Below are 20,104 nucleotides of genomic sequence, written 5' to 3' on the forward strand. Positions count from 1 at the left end.
TATACTTATTTTATGGTCATGAAAAAATTTGCTCTTCAGGCGTTTGCACAATGGAATTCCCGGCTTTTTCCCGCATTTCCCGTTATTCCCTAATAAGTTTCGGTAGTTCTAGAACAGTAAAAATTCATCATGAATGTTTTTTTCTGTGTTTTTTGGCTTGACTGCCACATAATTTTCGTTTTTTTTTGTTTCTCTTTATTTACAACATTATTTTAACGATTTTTTTTTGTTTGTTTGTTTGTAGTTTAATTAAATATTATTTTACAGATAAATTACACTGTTTGTTGTTTTTTTTCTTTTAATTTATTTACCTTAAGACTTTGTACTCAGTATGACTGTTGTTTGCTTTTCACCGGTCGTTAGTTTTGCCCTCTGGTGGTGCCGTTGGTTACGCGCGGTTCTACTACTTATATAGGGCCCTATACTGCGCGGCGTGTGAGGTGAGGTGGCAGTAAAGTGATGGTGAAGTGACAATTGTCATGACAGCGAGTCATCTCACCTCACACGCCGCGCAGAATAGGCCTAATAGACATTCGAGTAGCGTAGAATGGCGGGTGTGAGCCCAATGTCCAGAGCGAACTGTCAAAACGTGTGTTATCGTTAATCTGTATCCGCCAGTCTACTTACTGCTATCTCTATGGTATAGTTGTGTTCCGCAACGATCAATTATTATTATCATTATCATGAGTGCAAGAATGCATTTCTAGGCTGATTCTTTAGACAACTTTTTACTACCCATGAACCAACGAGAAATTCGCTTTATCGATCTCCTATGAGTGGATATCTCACAGTTTCTCCAGCTCATTGTGTGTTTGATAATTGTTTCAAAGAATCAGTTTGGAGTTTTCTGAAAACATGAAAACTCAAAATATCCGTTAGGTTTATTTATGTATTACTTAACAAGTAGGCTATGCGATGAAATCTTGTCGGAAAAAGTCAAATCAATTGTACTCACTCCGAAACGGAATAGAGAATATGAATATGGGTGATTATTGTCAAGAAAGAAAGCCTTTCCATCAAGTGTACTTGAAAACATATTATAAGAAGACACTCATATACATGAAATTTCGATAAAATAAATAGATCATCTCAACTATGCATTTAAAATTAAGTGGATTTTTTCATTGTTACTAAATCTATAGAGTGCTGAATAACATTTCTTAATTCTTCTGTCAATATTATTACTCAGTTGCGAATAATTGTTTATGGAAAGCGAAAAGTGATGTCTAAATAGTGAAAAAAGTAAACATTGAATAAAACCAAAGGACTGTCACTCAGTAAAACCAATATGCGGATGAAATGAAAACAGGGAGTAAGTAATATTAACAATGTAATGTACATAAAACTAAAGTAGAGGAAACAGCAAACTATCATAAAGAATTGCAGTAACAAATATTGCACATTGGAGAGCTGATGGAGTGATGGGACTTTCAGCAGACTACACTTTGGAGGAAACAATTACAACGGTATTGTACAAAAAATGTATGGGAGATTTATCTTGCTCGTTACATGGAACCAAAACGACATCGATTATAAACGTCAAACTTAATACTTGCAAAGTTTACTGCAAATACAATCGCTATAGAAATCATTGGTACGGTCAAAGGTTCCCATTGCTCAGTTGGTCAAATGAGCAATCTAGAAGAACGTAAAAAATGGCCATTATACCAAACGGTTATACGAAACCGGTAGCATCCAGCAGTACCTCTCTCGATGTGTCATCTGCAGTTTGCTCGGTGATAAATTTATAAGTGAAGACCACAATTTGCGCCTATTTCTCCAAGGGAAGCGCTATTCCCCCCTCCTCTTTGGCGAGATTGCCATGTTTGTGAAACCACTGGAAGTAAATCCCGTTTTGATGGAAGAAACTTACTGGATAGCGGAGGATAAGGTGCTTTCCGTGTTAAACTTTTTGACTTTAGTTTTAAGATTTATTGTAATATATAATGATCAAATAACAAACTAGGCTCTGGTCTAAGTTCATCCGATTGAGCCTAATGAAATAAAACAATTGAAAAGAAAAATTATGCCTACGGAGTAGAGCCGTCAACGATTTGATGTCACAGAGTAAGGTTAATTATACGGCTAATATACTGCTGCAAAGCCTTATATTGCACAAAGCGAACAAGTCCATCCGTTTGTTGGCTGGTAGTAGAGCCTCGATCGCGCATGATCTATTGTTCGGTTTTAGTTTTTTTTGCCATTCCTAGTTCAAGTTCTAGTTCGTTGTGTTTGGAGGGGTCACTCACGATTTGTTCGGTCGCGTATGGTGCACTATGCATGTGCTTTGGGAGTGTTTAGGTTTGTTTTGATGTTAAATAATTGCATTGTGTACAAGGTGTGGGAGCTCGACCGGAGTGGTGTGAAATGGAAACCCGAGCAGGAACGAATATCTCGATACCTTAAACTGGTAAAATACCAAAGAATAATACCAAAAAATCATTCCAATAACAAATTAAGCAAATTCAATACAAAAACGATACCACACAGGTATTCTTTTGGGATCCAATATATATTTTTTGTTATTTAGGGAGTATTTTGCATGCAATGTTTTTGGTTTTATTTGGTATTTTACCTCTTATTTATGTCAGGCTGGTCAGATGGTATGATGTGATATGAGGGGCTCGGTGGCCTTAGAGCGAACGCTTTTGGTTATTGAGCAGAATATCATGAGATTAGCTCAAGCCACTCCACATTCAAGAGTTGTTAATGGCTTAAAGTGTTCACTAGTGGTGTTTTGTACAGTCAAATTTCGCTCGTTGGGCTATGTTTAAGTGGGCTACGTGTTAGTTGGGCTCCCGTTCGATGGGTTGTAGCCAATCTAAATCAAAGTCAAACGTCATTTCTGACAATGCTGATTCATTTTCGAGGGGCTCATGTATGAACAATTTGGATAGTTGCTAAAGGATTGTGATGATAATAAACAATCGGTGTATCCTTCAACCAATTTTCAGCTTGACAGCTCAGCCCAACTAACTAAAGCCCTTCGCTAAGTGGGCTGCGGGTTTAGCCCAAAGAGCGAAAGTTGACTGTAATATATACGGAGTTCGTATGCCTAGTGAGCAGAAGACCGTGTGTTCAATCCCAAGCTCTTTCGCATTGCATTAGGTCCTAAGTAACATTGACAGATTCTCTTCGTCGACTTTCTCTTTGCATCCCCACGGCCATGTAAAGCCATACCCAGGTATTTTAAGCTCACACATCGATAAACGAAGCTTTCATCTAGCATCTAATATGACAAACACAACATGAAACGGTTATGTGCTCAGGTTATTACCGGACGAGAAAGTCGACGAAGAGAATCGATCAATGTTACTTAGGACCTAATGCAATGTTCAGCTTGAATTCAACCAATGCAAACCCAACATCCCAGTGATTCCTCGGCTTCCATCAAAGCGAGTGTCACGTCAACACATGTCTAGTCATTCCTTTCTTGACTTGCATTCGAACGTGGCCAATGCTTAGTTTGAGATCACCAGTTTTTACACATTGAGGATGATTCACAAGCAACGTCTATTGGTTCTCTGTGTAATTACAGCTGATCTGGCAATAACGGAGCAGCATCCGCGGGCGGTCTATCAGGCTTATGCTCATGATGTTCAGCTATCCTCAGTCCAAGACCAAAATTAGCTGCAAATTTCCCCGGTATTTACGTGCTACTCAGCAAACATTAACCAGCAATTTTAAAGAATTAAAGAATACTATTAAACTTTCTTGCGGGAGCTTGAAGCAGATATCCTAAGTTTGAAGTTTAGGCAGATTCAAGACGTTAGTATTTCCGTCAGAACTGTCAGAAGCTATCATCAGTGGACAACCTCGTGGTTTGTGGACAGCCCCTAAGGTGCTTTTCGTAACTAAGTATTTTGCAAAATGACGAGAATATCAACCAAATTCATCTATGCGGGTGTCTTTAATTGGATCGTGCTCTGCCGTTTAAAATCTTAAACTGTGTTTCAGTTGTTGTTGAATTTATCCTTACAGAGTGCTTGGATCTGTCGAGAATAGTATGTTTGTTATTAGTGAATGTAGCATTGTGCACATTGTGCTGAAATTAGATTCGGCACAGCTTGGGCACATCCATCGGCACAATCTCGTAGACATTGGATTGTTTTAAATAAAATGGGAGCATTGCTGGCCAATTGTTGTTCACAACATTACGTGCTAATTGAATATACCAGAGGAACTCAGACTAGCAGTTCGCTTATAGATCTAAATTCGAAATGTAGGTTCTAGAGTGTACTCAAGAGAAAGAAGCGGTTATTCAGGCCCCATTAGTACCCTTAATTCAAATAATGATGAAACTCACACAAAACAAACTACAGAAGTCTATTCAGCATCCTCTATAGTCGGTCTCCAACAATGTTCCCCACCGGTTCCATCTCTTTCCGGACGCTGGCTATAGGCTACGTTTCTGGTCTGCCTTTGAAGGCATTCCCCCTTATTCTGCGAGTCACGTGACTCTCTGTCACCAGTGAGGTGACAATTGTCACCTCGTGTGAGGTGACTCTCCATGTAAATCAAATGGAGAGTCACCTCACACGAGGTGACTATTGTCACCTCACCGGTGAGAGAGAGTCACGTGACTCGCAGAATAAGGGGGATTATAAAACCTTAAAACACAGGACTGTTATCATCCTTTGAACATCCACTTCCCGCGTCATCCTCAATCCGATTTATCCGTGCGATTTCAAACGAAAACATTCAAGGTGCCAGACATACCGGGTTGCTGGGATGGGTATTTTACAAACAATCGCAGCTTGCTCTATGACCGGCACAATCGGCACACTGACAAAAATTATAACCCAAGATTGGTGTGCGGAGTGACCTACCCCTTGGAATGCAGCCGTATCATCAGAATGATGGTCCGACACAATGCCAGTGGCTGGGACGTGTCATCAAACTTGCAGTAAACCTCGAAGAAAAGGATCCCCGAATGCATCTGGTGTTCGTGTTGAACTGAAAGTGTGTCCATTCTATCTGCTGGACAGATACCTGCTATCAGTTTGGGGTATGGGTGATACCTGTATTCTTCCGTTGTTTTACAGTCCACGAACTGAGAACAGGTTCACGATATCAACAACATAAATCACGTTTCCATGATCTAGAGTTTACGATTCTATTACTTTTGTTGCTTTTGCTACAATGCGGAACGATGTTCACGATTTCTTGATTTTTATTCATAGTGTACACTGACCCCACAATTCTGGATCAGCTAAAAACAATTATGGATCAGACAGTCTAGTATGTTAATAGAAGTGATCCATAATCGTGGGGTCAGTGTACTTTCGTAAACGAAAAATTTACCTGGTCCGAGATCCGTGACTTGAGGTTCACGAATTGCGGAACGGATGTCCAACAAGGGCAGCGAGAAGAACGAGTTTGCCCAAACCACCAGCGCATGCCACGACTTTTGGCTGTCCTATCTGGAGTGCTTGAAGCCGGTGTTCCAGTCCGGATCCGAGGGAGCTAAGATCTCCACCCGGTGGATGCTCTACACTTGCTTGAAGCTTGATCTGAAGCGTCTATCGCCCAGCATACCTTTAATCACTGTACTGGCCGTGTGCCAACGTGTAGCAGGTAGCTAATATTAGCGTGGCCTCTTACCCGGAACTGGAATCATGAAACTGGCACAATGAGCAGCTCGAGAAATGTTTTTACTTTGTGCAGTGTGTGGCCAAGGCAACCCAAAGCAATTACAATTTGCTCGTCGTCCCGAAGCGGTTACAACTTGTCGATCAAGATGAAGACGGCAGCGTTCGTCCTATGCAGTAATGATGCCACCACGGACATGCTGGAGAGTTTCATGGAAGCAGCCAGCTATGAGAGCAAGATTCCTGAGGAAGTTCGGAAGAACAATCAGGAGAAGCTCGATCAACCTACTACAGAGGCTGTGTTGGGCTACCGAATGCTAAAAAAAAAACTAATTGCTTACAGCAGAAGTCTCAGAGCAGAAGTAGTAATTTATGGCCTCTAAATACTGTACCTAATAAACAAAAATGGCATCAACACAGTTGGAATAAGTTGAACAAGCTGCTCCAGGCATTCTTAGACATTGTTAATCGAATCCTCTTTCGCTTCCAGGGCGTCATCGGGAATTGCCGGTGCTGTAGCGGCAGCTGGTTAGGAGGTGGCACTTTCCATCTTGTCGCTAGCTTCGGCACTGGCCACTACTTCCTGAGCCTCGGCAATAGGATCTGCGCTGAGAGGGAATCCACTGCGAGACTTTACGCTTGCGGCTCCCAAAAATCTATACAGGGTGACTGGTAATTCGTGTTACACCCGAAAGGAGGTGAAAGTAGACCTCATTATTCGCCGCTAAAAATTGTGTGGCAAGGTAGGTCGAAAATCATTCCTTATCGAGTTATTGATCTATTTATTTTACATTGCCGAGCAACACTTTTGCTGATTCACAGAAATCATGACATGCATCGACAGTTCACAAATAAGAAGAAGCAACATCCGCAGCTCAGTGTTCACTCGGCTGTCGATAGAAGCAGACCACTCTCAATGTGTGTCACGCGATTGCCTGTTTACTCGGCAGCAACCCTTGTGTGGTCCCGTCTTGAATGAACCTCTTCAAAGTGGTTTGTTCAAAGAGACGGTAATAGATGGAAGCACTGTGTGGTCCTCCTCATTGTTCTTCATCAGCAGTTCTTTCAGTCGATGCGTCGTCGACTTTGGAAAGCAACCGTTTCGTGATGAATGTGTGACTGCTGACCACGTTTTGCGTCCATTGCTGCAATGGAAGCGCTCTGGCCCCCGTTGGCGAATCTGCCATACAATGAAACCACTGGAAGCGGCTCCCGTTCTGGTGGAGGAGGCTTATTGGATAGCGGAAGATAAAATGTTTATTGTATTGTACCTTTTGACTAGCTTTAAAATGTATTGTATAGTGAAGAAGAATCCTCGGCTCTGTAAAGTTAATTCGGTTGAGCCTTATCAAATACCTTAATAAGCAACATCCGCAGCTGTCAAACATAAACACAACACGAAACAAATCACAACCGGATAATTTGTACGGCAATCACGGCTCTTATTCTGAGTATCACTTCCTTATCACCGTGTAGTGACACCCGTAATAAGGCCCACCACTTTTTTCTCGGGCACTCGCGAATATTAACAAAGCAGTGAGTAAGCATTGCTTGGCTACTATGATCAATCTTTGTTTACTAACCACTCTATTCAATTGGTTTACTTTCGGGTGGATTTGATCAGGTTCTTACCGTTTAAGGTAACATTTTTGATTGCATATGAATACCCGAACAAAATGAGGCATTTTGAATCAGTAGAAAATTAATTGCTCAATAACTCGGTAAGGAATGATTTTTCGACCTACCTTGCTATACACTTTTTTTTTGTTACAAATGTGGTCTACTTTCACCTCCTTTCGGGTGTAAAACGAATTACCAGTCACCCTGTATATCAACAACAATGGCCCTTATTACCGATGTCGGGCCTTATTACGGGTGTCACTACACGGTGATAAAGAAGTGATACTCATAATAAGAGCCGTGATTGCCGTACAAATCAAATGGGAATCACTTCACCGTGACGACAAGTGATAAGTTTTCACCGTGAAGTGACATCCGTAATAAGCCCCGTCACTTCACGGTGAAGTGACAACTTCTCACTCACGGTGAAGTGATTCCCATTTGATTTACACGGCAATCACTTCACCGTGAGTGACAACTGGTCACTTCACTTCGTTTTCACCGTGAAGTGACACTCGTAATAAGGCCCAATGATTCAATTTAATTTTGACACATGCGAACTGAGCTGGCGCAGAAATGGTGCAGTGTTGCCAGTAACTTTAAAGATAGTGAAAATGGGTGTCACGATCACGAATGACAGGCTGTTTTGCTGTCCACGTCTTTGTTAATTAATACTATCATTAACAAATATTTGGCAGATCCTCCAATCAGGGACGGTACTAACAGTTAATCCGAGTTGGAGCTTACCGCCATCAGTGTTCATGATTGGTAAACATTGCTTCCGCAGATTCCCCCTTATTCTGCGAGACACGTGACTCTCTGTCACCGGTGAGGTGACAATTGTCACCTCGTGTGAGGTGACTCTCCATGTAAATCAAATGGAGAGTCACCTCACACGAGGTGACTATTGTCACCTCACCGGTGAGAGAGAGTCACGTGACTCGGAGAATAAGGGGGATTGTGTCACTTTTTCTCGAGTGAGTGAATTCAAATCCATCCGTGCACTCGTCTATTATCTTATACCTCGTTCACATTACAGCGTGTATCGCGTAATATAGGCTGTCTTGCAATGAGCACTCATACATCTAGTTTTAACTGGAAATCCTATGTATAAGTGCTCATTGCAAGACAGCCTATATTACGTGATATAAGCTGTAATGTGAACGGGGTATTATATTTATATCAATGATATGTACCAACGGTGACTACACTAGTGGAAATAAATATAAAGACACTTTAAAAGCATGGCTCCTCCAAACTTTACGATTCAGATTAATTCTAAATCATGTGTGTTTGCAAGTCACATCATCATGTTACAATATAAACCTAAGAATGAACCATTTTCATAATATACCTAGGAGAAATAAATGAAAATGTGATTCTTTCCTACAGAAATAAATATAAGGACGCCATACAAAAATGTAAGGGAAATTGGTAATTTTCGATGCATGATTTAGCATGTTATCAATTATTGCGGCTCCAAATCAATCACAGATTTAATTCCAATATTCATTAATCTCGATAATTGCTAAATTTCAATCATATCCAATCGGTAGTTCTCAAAATTCACAAAAATCTTTAATTGATCATCGATGTTAGCTATTACCAAAGTTAATGGTTTGATTCATACATATCGTCCGTTATGTAGGTCCTTGATCAGAATCTCCATTCAATGACGGACTGGAGAAAAAGGGCACACCGAAAGTAAATGGAATAAGGAATAAAAAAGAAAAAAACCGAAACCCCCTGAAAGTCACTCCATCAGATATAAAAGTAAAACATTTGGTAACAGAAGAAAAACATCTAACTACGAATACTTACACCATGCTTCGGACTCGACGTTCAAGCGGACCAGAGATTTGCGCCTCTTTTCCTTTCACGCAACTCAGTTGACTGTCGATTTCATCAGCTTCAATGATATTTGTTTCCCCTAGCATCATTACAACCATCTATTTTCCACTGATCTTCCCCTAGTCTACTGGATAGATATTACGGTTGTGATTAAAATTAAATTGACGAAAAAAAAAAAATCCCTACTTAAGCCTGCGTTGCTCTCTCTCTATCTCTATCAGATGCCCTATCAAATACATACATGATAATGATAATAGTACTCATCACTTCGGCACTACAACGAACACGACGGACCATCAGAGAAGGGCTATACCTATTGTTTCACATTGATCTGCTCAAGGTATTGAAAGAGTACATATCGCTTGCTGTTTGTTTTGGTTGCGTTTCTACACAACTCACGGTTTAAAACCCCAAGGATATTAAAAATCGACCCTCGTCCCACACGTGCTCCTGTCCGTGCGGGCAAGGGAGAGAGGACGATTCCAAATAGAATGTTTCAGAGAATCTACAGTTGTTTTGTTTTGTTTCGTTTTCGAGTAAGGTAATTGGATCTGGGTTGGATTTGTCGTCCCTAAATATTTGTTTTTTTTTTGTTTTGCTTTGCTTCGCTAATTATGACTTTGAATGTGTATGTATGTAAGTATGGGTGTGTGTGTTTGTGTCTGTCTGGTTGTGGGTGACTTTCCTTACTTATCTCAAATGAGTAATCCCTAAACGATAATCACGTTCTATCACGCGTGTGTATCTGAGCTTAAATAGAGGTTTTAACTCTTACTATTAGCCTTAACTGGTATGATTTTTCTTCTTCTTCTTCTTCTTCTAATGTCTGACTAAGTTCCTTTTTTTTAGCATTCTTTTCGTCCTTACTTTTGGGCAGTGACTACACGCACGGAAATTATGGAGAGATATGAGAGTTTGCCAACAATAATAAGATCCCGGGTAGTAGTATTGATAATCGATGAAAAAACGCGTTATCGCTTCACAAATGGCAGCTGTACACATAGAGACAAAAAGAATATAAGGTAGTATTTATAAACGGAGATGATCACGATTCAAATCATGACGTTCAGAGAGGTTTCGCAAGAGAACGAATACTTCCTGTAGTAGCGGCTCTCTCTCTCTATTCTCTACACACCTACTATAATGTAACTATATATGCAATTTTACAACTATAGTTGAATCACTATACTTTTCCGGTCAAAATTTCTCTTGCAGCTCACACGTCCCTACTAGCGTATATTCCTAGTATTACTGTGCCTCTTTAAAAGAAAAATTATAGTAGTATCGGCTGGCGCCTAGATGTAGACACGATTCACACGTTCTCTAGAAGCAGTAATGCACGTACCGTGCACAGTGCTGATGTCTCGTGTGATATCATCGGCTTTCCATGCCGCTTCCGCTGTTGCTGCCGCCGCTCCCCGAGCCACCTCCGATCGGACCGCCCTTCTTGTCCGTCGGCGAGATGGTCTTTTTGCGCTTGGAAGAGGACGTCGTCGCGTTCACATTCTGCCCCGACGACGACTTTTTGCTCAAGCTGTACAACTGCTGACCTTGCTGCTGCTGCTGCTGCTGCTGTAGCTGCAGTTGCTGTTGCTGCTGGTTCTTCTGGTCCTTTCCACCGTTGCTGCCTACCACCACAACGTTGTTATTGCTCTGGTGCAGATTCTCATCCTTACCAGTCAGGTTGATTATGTTGTTGGCGTTGTTGTTATTCGGATTGATCAAGTACTGCTCGAGCATGTTGATCGTTGACCGACGCTGTTTGCTATTGTGCCGGACCAAACCGGTCGACTGCTGCTGCTGCTGCTGCTGTTGGTTGTTGTTATTGTTACCCGCCGTGCCATGGCGGCCTCCAACGTTTCCCCCGAGGGCGGCCATCCGTTCTGAGCTACTCCGAGGAGTGTAGATGTTGAGTGGGGCGTTCTTGCCGCCACCACCCACGATCTGATGCGGCGACGATGCGCTGCGTCGGTTGTTCATCTGGAAAGAAATCCGCTGTACAGGACACCTATTTGACCTATGCCAGCAATTCTACTCACGCTATAGTTGATCATCTGGTTTTCGTTGATCCCATCGAGCATCTGCTGCTGCTGTTGTTGTTGCTGCTGCTGCTGTTGGGCGACCAAGGTCAGGTTGATCACATTATTATCCTCTATTAGCACGGTTTCGTGCCCGTGGGTTGGAATTTGAGAGGTTAGAACCACTACGGGACCACCGCCGCCGCCGCCTCCGGTGGTCCCATTCGGATGGTGCATCGTATGATGATCGTGCACCAACTCCGGAGATCGGTTTATGCTCGTTGGGGAAATGTCTCGCGAGGCGGAATTCGAGTCCACGTCGCTGTCCATGCTTTCCTCGGAGGTGTCCACACTCGATAAGCTGTTTCTCCGCCTGTTGTTGTTATTGTTATTGTAGATGATCTGCTGGAGCTGGACTTGCTGCTGGAGGTGTAGTGGAATATGCGGGTTCAGCGGGTCGTTCAGTATCGTCGGCACTATCGTTTGCGCCGCTATCAGTCTTGATTCGAACGTTTCCTTGATCCATTTGCGGTATTCGATCACCTCGTCGGTGACGCGTATTATCCGACCGAGGATGCTCTGCCGGTTGCAGTCGTTGAGGAATTTGTTCAGCGGTGAGACGGCCTGCATCAACACGATGTACGCGTACTCGAAGGCCTGCTTCACTTGGAGGGCACCTTTTTGGAAGAGAACAGATTGGTAAATAATCGGGGTAAGGGTAACGGCATAATGAACGGTTGGAACCTACCATAAGATGACCGCCCGATGTCGTTTCCCGGCGTTAGGGGATCTTCAATACACAGTAAGCTGGGCCTGTGACCGTCGATCATCTCACGTTGCAGTTCTTCTTTGGGTATATATCGGCCGCCATTTTTAACACTAATTCCTGTGGACGGAAAATATCGTTCGTTAGTTAGTTGGTTCTTAGTCAATGGATCATTCAACGGGAGGGTTGAATGCGAGAATTCGAAGAGGGAGCGTCCAACATTGTCGTGCTGCTGTCGGACCACCAGAGATCAGCAGAGATTATGGGCAGGGTTCTGAAATCACGCTTCTGAGGAGCCTAAGATTTAAGCGGAAGCAGGGATGCCAGGTGTATTTAGAAAAAATCTTCATCGAGATGCTCAAATTTGTGATGGGTGTTGTTCAAATTTACAAAATCTTTATAGAAGTTCTATAGAAGAAAATTTGATTATCCCGATCAAGACTGTCGGACTGGTTTGATGTCGTCGTCGGTATCAATTGACACGATCCTCAACAAACATTTGACGGATCTTTTTAGTAGGGACAGCTGACAATGATAATAAAAGAAAAAATGATAGTTTTTCTATATTTAGGTAGGCCCATTTCATTTATACAGTATAACTAACCTATTCCACAATTCTGATAACATGAACTATTACTTTTATTTTTTTATTGTTCGTTGATCTTGACTTGACTTGCTCGTTGACTTTTTTTTTTTCTTTCTATTTTGCGGAACAGTTATCAAAAGAGCGGGCGACCCTGGTTAACATTCTAACGTCTCACACCAAAAGTCATTCAAAGCTGCGATCTGGGCTGAGATAAAACTTCTTTTTCTTCTTAGAAATTCAATGTTCTCAAAAATAAAATAAACTTCACTGTGGGATCAATAATTTAAAAAACGCAAAATTATTATTCATGTTATCAATAATGTGAAATAAGTGAGTTATACTGTATATGCAATATGGGCCTACCTAAGAATAGATAAACTATCATATTTTCTTTAATTGTCATACTCTCTCGGCATCGGCCATCGTCCATCTGCATCGGCCAAAAGTCGCGTGTGTTCTGAAATTCGTGAGTATTTTGTGAAAAAACAGTAGAAATGGGTCGGAAAAGAACAACGGTTGCAAAAAAAGCGTGTTCAAAAATGTGCGACGAACAAGAATATCGCATTCGTGGTGGATATAATTCCTGAATTGAAGGTAAGAAACCTTGTACATTTTGGTACTGAACGTAACCTCTACATTTTTCTAGGAAGTTGAGCCACCAGCCAAAAAGAAAGCTCAACTGCAAACATCTGGCAGCGACTTACAGGCGAATCCTGTTTTCTAATTCGTCAACAAACCTGAATCAGTCACTGAATGTGCCGGTTCCGATAAGGAAGTCACTGAATATATCGGTTCCGATAAGGAAGACGCAGATGTGCGTAAGCTGCCACCGATAATCCGCACATATCGCCGAAAAGCATCAGTTGAACAATTAATGCAAGATTGGGACAACGAATCGTCAGATGAGCAGGAGGTGAATCAGGCAAATGACCAGGAGATAAACCAGGTGAACACCACACCAAACCAAGTAACAGGTAGGCTTTATTTTTTTCATCATATCAGGCAATCAATCAATCATTTTTTTATGTTCAAGACTGCTCATGTGGAACGGCGGAGGAGGCCAGGAAATATAAAAAGATGGTGGAGTCCCTCCAGATGGATTTGTTGGAGGAAATTTTAAAAACCAAACGGCTTGCTGAGGAGAATGCTAGATTGGTGACACAAAACGGCAAACTACAAGAAGCTCTAACATCGAAACTACTACCAGAGTAAGAAACACCATTCAAAGACTGCGGAGAATACGTCGATGCCAACACGTTGCGCCAGTTTTCTCTTGAGGCAGATAGTGATTATTTGTTCATCAAGTTTATCATGATGAGACTTTGGCCTGAGGGATTGCTCGGTAGATCAGTGACGGGACGTCAGTCAAACAATCCATCTGGTCGTCCGAAATCTGTACGACAGGAAGACAAAACTGGAGAGGGCACATCGGCCGGAGCAAGTATTTCAGGGGAGAGTGCTGATGGAACCAGTGTTACCAAGCTTGCGTTGGAGAAGGAAAAAGTGGACTATTGCATCCGTAAGTTTATAAGAAAATTGGTCATATTTGCTTAATTCATTGAATGTCGTCTGTCTTACAGGTTGTCTCCACGAACGTCGAATCTTTTTGCGAGATGACGTAAAAACTGCAATGGCCCGTTCCAAAGCAGGCACAAGTTTGATGACGAGAGTAATCGCGAATGCTTCGCGATCGTGATTGTTTTTGTTAAGACAATCACTTTTTTTTTTGTTTTTTATTGCTACAATACCTGTTAACTTTTTGATTTTAACCTGTTGTGGATTTAATAACCATTTATTTTTGTCCATTGATCTTGTTAAGTTTAGTGTTACTCAAGTATCCGCTTGGCGATATTGATTCAGTTCTGATTATAAGCATCGATTAACTTTATCGAAAATAAAATTTCTTTTATTATCAAGTTTATTTTTTTCTTTGAAAAATCACAAAAATTATTATCATAAGTGCGGAGAAAAAGAAACTAGTTGATAACTGAATCTGTTATCAGTTGATTATAAGATCTGTTATGCAATCAGACAAAATACATTGCAGAATTTGTTATCAACTTGCTTTCAATGATATCGAAACAAGTTATCAACATGATATTTCTAGAAGAAATTTTTGTTATCATTTTTGTTATGTTGGCTGTTAATTCAGCCAAGTTGATAACAAATTTAGTTATCAAAACAGATGATAACTTGATAACAAAATTTATTATCAATGAGTTATTTTCCTTTGCTCGGGTCGTGGGTCACCATCGACGGCGAACGAGCGCTTGTCGTTTACAAGGGACAGCTTCAATCCTGTCGCCACTGTCACGAGCAAGCGCACTACTAGCGCAAATGTCGTCGTCGCAACGAGTAACTGCCCAACCAGCCAACACCAGCACGGCTACGGTTGACCTGTTCAAGAAGACCCCACACGCGCTGCGATCGCAGAGCAAGAGCGGGAATGGTAACGAAACCGACGAATCTTCCACATCCACGAGTAGGAGGCGGGACAGGGTCGACCGCCGAGCAAAGAAACCGCGCCGGATCAGCGAGGACGAAGAGCGGGGTGGAGAGAAGCTCCCATAAATGGCTCTCACATCCTACAACGTTGCTTCCATCAACATCGGCACCATCACGAACCCTACAAAACTAAATGCACTCCGAGCCTTCATCAGTAGCCAAAATCTCGATATTGTGTGTCTGCAAGAGGTTGAAAACGAGCAGCTCTCCTTGCCTGGCTTCGTCGTTTTCGCCAATGTAGACCACATGAGAAGAGGTACAGCTATTGCTCTGAAGGACCACATCCATGCCGACTGCTTGCGCTGAGAGTGCAAGATACAACTATCTACAACGTTTACGCTCCCTCCGGCTCTTCGCAGCGCGCAGCTCGGGAGGATTTCTTTAATGGGACGCTTGCCTACTACCTCCGTCATCGGACACAGCATGTGATTCTGGCTGGTGACTTTAATTGTGTGCTGCGAGCATGCGATTCAAGTAGCCCCAACACAAGCCCCTCACTCAAAACAGCTGTGCAGCAGCTCCAGCTGCACGATGTGTGGGAAAAGCTTTGTCCACGCGATACAGGCTTCACCTACGTCAGCAGAAATGCTCAATCGCGCCTCGACCGCATTTATGTCAGCAGCGTTTTGCGCGATAACCTGCGAGCAGCACACAAGCATGTCTGCTCGTTCACCGACCACAAAGCGCTGACACTCCGAATATGCCTCCCCCAACTTGGACACGAACACGGCCGTGGATTCTGGTCACTTCGGCCCCACCTTCTAACTGACGAAAACGTTGGGGAGTTCCAATATAAGTGGCAATATTGGACCCGCCAACGCAGGAACTACGGGTCATGGATGGAATGGTGGCTCTCGTACGCTAAGCCTAAAATAAAATCGTTCTTCAAGTGGAAATCTCGAGAAGTTTTCGACGAATTCTACAGCGCACACCAGCGTCTCTATGCGGAGCTACGGTTAGCGTACGACGGGTATTACCAGCACCCAGAACTGATAACCACGATCAATCGATTGAAAGGGGAAATGTTGGCACTGCAGCGTAATTTCTCCCATACGTTCATGCGGATCAACGAAACGCACGTGGCGGGGGAACCACTGTCGATATTCCAGTTGGGGGAGAGGCGGAGAAAGAGAACCGTCATCACACAACTGGCCACGGAGCAAAATGCAAACATCGAGGAACCGCAAGCGATCGAGGCGCTCTTGCTGGGCTATTTATTCGAGCTCTACTCGGAAGTAGCAAACGGTGGAGACGACAACAGCTTCGTTTGTGAGAGAGCCGTTCCGCCGAACGACCCACTGAATGAAGCCTGCACGAGCGAAATCACCACGGCAGAAATTCTGTCGGAAATAACAACAAGTGCTCCCAGAAAGTCTCCCGGCTGCGACGGCATCCCGCGAGAGTTTTATTACCGCATGTTCGACGTTATCCACCGAGAGCTGAACGTGCTGCTCAACGAAGCGCTCACCGGCAATCTTCCCGCCGCATTTGTGGAAGGCATTATCGTGCTGGTTAAAAAGAGAGGAGGATACAACACGACACTATCCTACCGTCCGATCTCGCTGCTCAACAGCGATTACAAACTGTTCTCCCGCATTATCAAGACCAGGCTAGAGCGGGTGATGAGAGCCCACCGCGTGCTGAGCGATGGACAGAAATGCTCTAACTCCAAGCGAAACATCTTCCAAGCCACCTTTGCTCTGAAAGATCGGATCGCCAGTCTCCGTCACCATCGCCGTGCCGGGAAGCTCATAAGCTACGATCTCGATCATGCGTTCGATCGGGTCCGGCACTCATTTCTCTTCTTGACCATGCGCTCCCTCGGATTCAACGAGAATCTCATCGCTCTGCTGGCGCAGATTGCCAATCGCTCAACCTCACGGCTGCTCATCAATGGGCATCTCTCTCGCCCTTTCGAAATCCAACGCTCCGTACGGCAAGGGGACCCGTTGTCCATGCACCTCTTCGTGCTGTACCTCCACCCACTGGTGGTCAGACTCGAGCAAGCGTGCGGAAATGATTTGCTAGTGGCCTACGCGGAAGATATCAGCGTCATCGTCACATCGGTTGGGCAAATCGAGGCGATGAATGGTCTGTTCACTCGCTTCGAGCTAGCCACCGGCGCCAAATTGAACTTGCGGAAGACTATTGCCATTGACGTTGGGTTTTGCGAAGGCAACGCGATCATCACCCCGTGGCTGCAAACAGCGAATGTAGTCAAAATTCTGGGTGTTGTCTTCGCAAGGTCAATCCGCCTGATGACGACGTTGAACTGGGATGCACAGGTAGGGAAGATCGCGCAGCAAATGTGGTTGCACTCTCTACGGACACTAACGTTGCACCAAAGAGTCATCATGCTGAACACGTTCGGCACTTCCAGGATATGGTACCTGTCGTCGATACTGCCGCCCCTTGCCAAGTACACGGCGAAAATTACATCAACGATGGGTACCTTCCTGTGGAGAGGAATGGTGGCCCACGTCCCAATGATGCAGCTAGCACGGAGCAGAGAAGACGGAGGACTGAAGTTGCATTTACCAGCACTAAAATGTAAGTCGTTGGCCATTAACCGGAGCCTTCGTGAGATCGATTCCCTTCCTTATTATAGATCCCTTCTGCTTCACGTAAATCCCCGCCCAGCAATCTCTATAGATCTTCCTGACCTCAAAATAATCCTATCTAGTTTATCCCAAATTCCCCACCAAATCCAACAAAACCCCTCCGCCGATCAAATCCACCGACATTTCGTTCTCCAAACCGACCTGCCAAGGGTGGAACGTAATAGCCCGACAACCAACTGGCCGCGCACGTGGCGCAACATTGCGGCGAAGCAGCTCACTTCAGCGCAGCGGACGAGACTGTACCTCCTGGTCAATGAGAAGATCGAGCATCGCAAGCTATTTTTTTGTGATGCAGCGAGTGGCGGACGAGAACTGCACACATTATGACAATCAAACGGCGGAAACTCTCCTCCATAAATTCTGCACTTGCACTCGTGTTGGCCCGGAATGGACGGTCCTGCAGCAGAGGATAACAGGCATTTTGGATCGATGGAGACGACTCACATTTGAAGACCTGGTGAGACCTGCCTTAATAGGAATAGGAAATACGAAACGTGTGGAAATTCTTAAACTTTTTATTAATTACATCTGCTTTGTTAATGGAAGTAACGGTAGAATTGATGTAGCTGAGTTGAATTTTCATCTAGATACAGAAAACTAATTGTAAAAACACTGACAATAAAAACTAAACTATTATAAAAAAAAAAAAAAAAAATCGGTCCATCGAATCTTGAAAAATTTCTTCAGCTTGTTGATCGGTCGCGATGGTTACTTGCTGGGCCCATAACCTATTAGCAGGCAGCTATTAGCGGGCAGTAAAACGAACCGACCTGTTCAAGAGTGCCGAAAAGTAATCGAGATTATATTTCTTATCTATCTACATACAGCCTACTGTGATCGAATGATAGGGTTGCTTGTGGTCCTTCAAAACGAAGATCCATGTTCAGTTCTAAGAGATTTGCTAAACTTGTGCGAGTATGATCTACTAAGAAACTCCTGAACCTTTTTCAAATTCCATGCACTTTTATGAAATTTTGCGCAGTTTCTCGAACTTCTGCGGAATTCGCTTAACTTATACAAAGTTTACTGCATTTATACGTTTCTCGTTGATTTTCCTTGAAGTTCCACATAGTCCTTTCTGCATCAACGGAGCGGCCTGATATTAAAAAAGGTTGCCAAAAATTTATGAATTTCCCTTGAATTAAGCAATATTGGGTTAACGTCTGCGAAGTTTCCCAAACATGTATAAAGATCCCATTTACGGAATATCCTGAATGTTTAAAAAAATCCTGAATTTCTGAGAAGTTCGAGCAGCCCTTAGAAGTTCCCAGAATTTTAAAGGAGTTTTCTGAACTTCTAAGAAGTCCCTGAATTTGAAGAGAAATCCGTGAGCTTCAACTTCGTGGAGAAATTCTGAAAAGTTCGCTTAATTTCTACAAAGTTCAAAGATCACTAAAACTTCTTCACATTTCGGTGAGTTTTTAGTTAATTCGTTGAACTTCTACACTTAAGTTCGTTCCGTTTCGAGATTCTACAATTTTAGCTGCACATCTAGAAAGTTCCGCAAACTTCTACGCAGTTATTTGAACTTTCCTAAAGTTCTATTAAGTTTCTTGAAGACCTACGAAGTTTCTTGAAACGGTAAAACCTTTCTTGAAGTTCTACAATGTTCCCTGAACTTACGAAGTCCCTCTGGTGGTGTGTAATTAACAATTCATTGTGTTAACATCAACTATTCAAACTTTCATACTGATCCTCTTATTCTCTACAGAAAAAGTGACTTTGGTGACTTTACCTTACAAAAAGAGACTTTTTAGTGACTGGCTTGAAAAAAAGTGACCAAGTCACTAAAAAGTGACTCACTACCAGTCCTGAATCTTACAGAGGAAGGAGGATAAAAAAGGATAGAGATATTTAGGACAGTTTCATCAATTTCAAGACAGTACCGAGAGCTTTAGGGAAGATCAAAAAACTTCAAAGCAGTTCCATTAACTTCTGGAAAATTAAAGCAGCTTTGAGAAACTTCAGAAGTCAGGACAATTTTGAGAACTTTAGGAAAGTTCCTAGAACTCTAAGGCAGTTCCATTTACTTTAGGAAAATTTCGAAATCTTGCGTTCAGTTCAGTGTTTCCACAAAGTTCAGGTAGCTCAAGGGAAGCTCATCTAAGTTTAGAGATTTTAAGGGAAATTCTATGGACTTAGGGCAATTTCGATAAATTTACACGGCGAATGAGAACGACCTAAATTTGAGTTTAGTTCACTCATTGTGGTAGCGGAGTGAATGTGCTAGCCCCTCGTTATGGTAACGGTGGATGGTAGCGACAGGAGGTAAAGAAGACAGAGAGTGAATGGCTATCAAAGAGAGAGAGTACACGTCGGTCTGAAGTCGGTCGTAATTTATTCTAATACGGGTTCGAAGTACTACAAACCTGGCGACGAGGATAAAAAAAAGTAGAAGGATCTGTGCCTAGGGGCACGAACGGGAGCTTGACGTAGGACCGCTAGGGCACGGAACAAATGTGAAGAAAATTTAGTTCTTTTCATTGATCGATCATCTATTATCTTAACTCTTTCCGTTTTTGATTTGTAGGCGTACCAAATTTGCA

At 42.9% G+C, this 20,104-nt stretch overlaps 1 protein-coding gene, 1 long non-coding RNA gene and 1 pseudogene across 4 annotated transcripts in view; 1 reads left to right on the plus strand and 2 right to left on the minus strand.

Annotated features, from left to right (window-relative positions):
* Window positions 1-256: 256 nt before the first annotated feature.
* LOC135717119 (uncharacterized) lies at window positions 257-4,427 on the minus strand. The gene is made up of 2 exons (XR_010520303.1): window positions 1,836-4,427; window positions 257-1,801 (listed from the first exon to the last, which is right to left on the minus strand). It is a non-coding gene; the product is annotated as an uncharacterized LOC135717119 (long non-coding RNA).
* A 4,835-nt stretch (window positions 4,428-9,262) lies between these two features.
* Window positions 9,263-20,104, minus strand: part of LOC135716612 (non-canonical poly(A) RNA polymerase protein Trf4-1-like) — a 79,483-nt gene continuing 68,641 nt past the window's right edge. For all 3 annotated transcript variants that reach the window (XM_065238996.1, XM_065238997.1, XM_065238995.1), the window contains 3 exons: window positions 11,829-11,966; window positions 11,102-11,757; window positions 9,263-11,042 (listed from right to left, as the gene is read on the minus strand). In XM_065238996.1, the coding sequence (XP_065095068.1) occupies window positions 10,437-11,042; window positions 11,102-11,757; window positions 11,829-11,966 (1,400 nt within the window). In that variant the 3' untranslated portion in view covers window positions 9,263-10,436. The remainder of the gene's footprint in view (window positions 11,043-11,101; window positions 11,758-11,828; window positions 11,967-20,104) is intronic.
* LOC135715926 (uncharacterized) lies at window positions 13,510-14,128 on the plus strand (annotated as a pseudogene).

Source organism: Ochlerotatus camptorhynchus, unplaced genomic scaffold (assembly GCF_037179485.1).
Source record: "Ochlerotatus camptorhynchus isolate MF236.1 unplaced genomic scaffold, CSIRO-AGI_Acam_v1.1 ptg000046l, whole genome shotgun sequence".
Lineage (NCBI taxonomy): Eukaryota > Metazoa > Arthropoda > Insecta > Diptera > Culicidae > Ochlerotatus > Ochlerotatus camptorhynchus.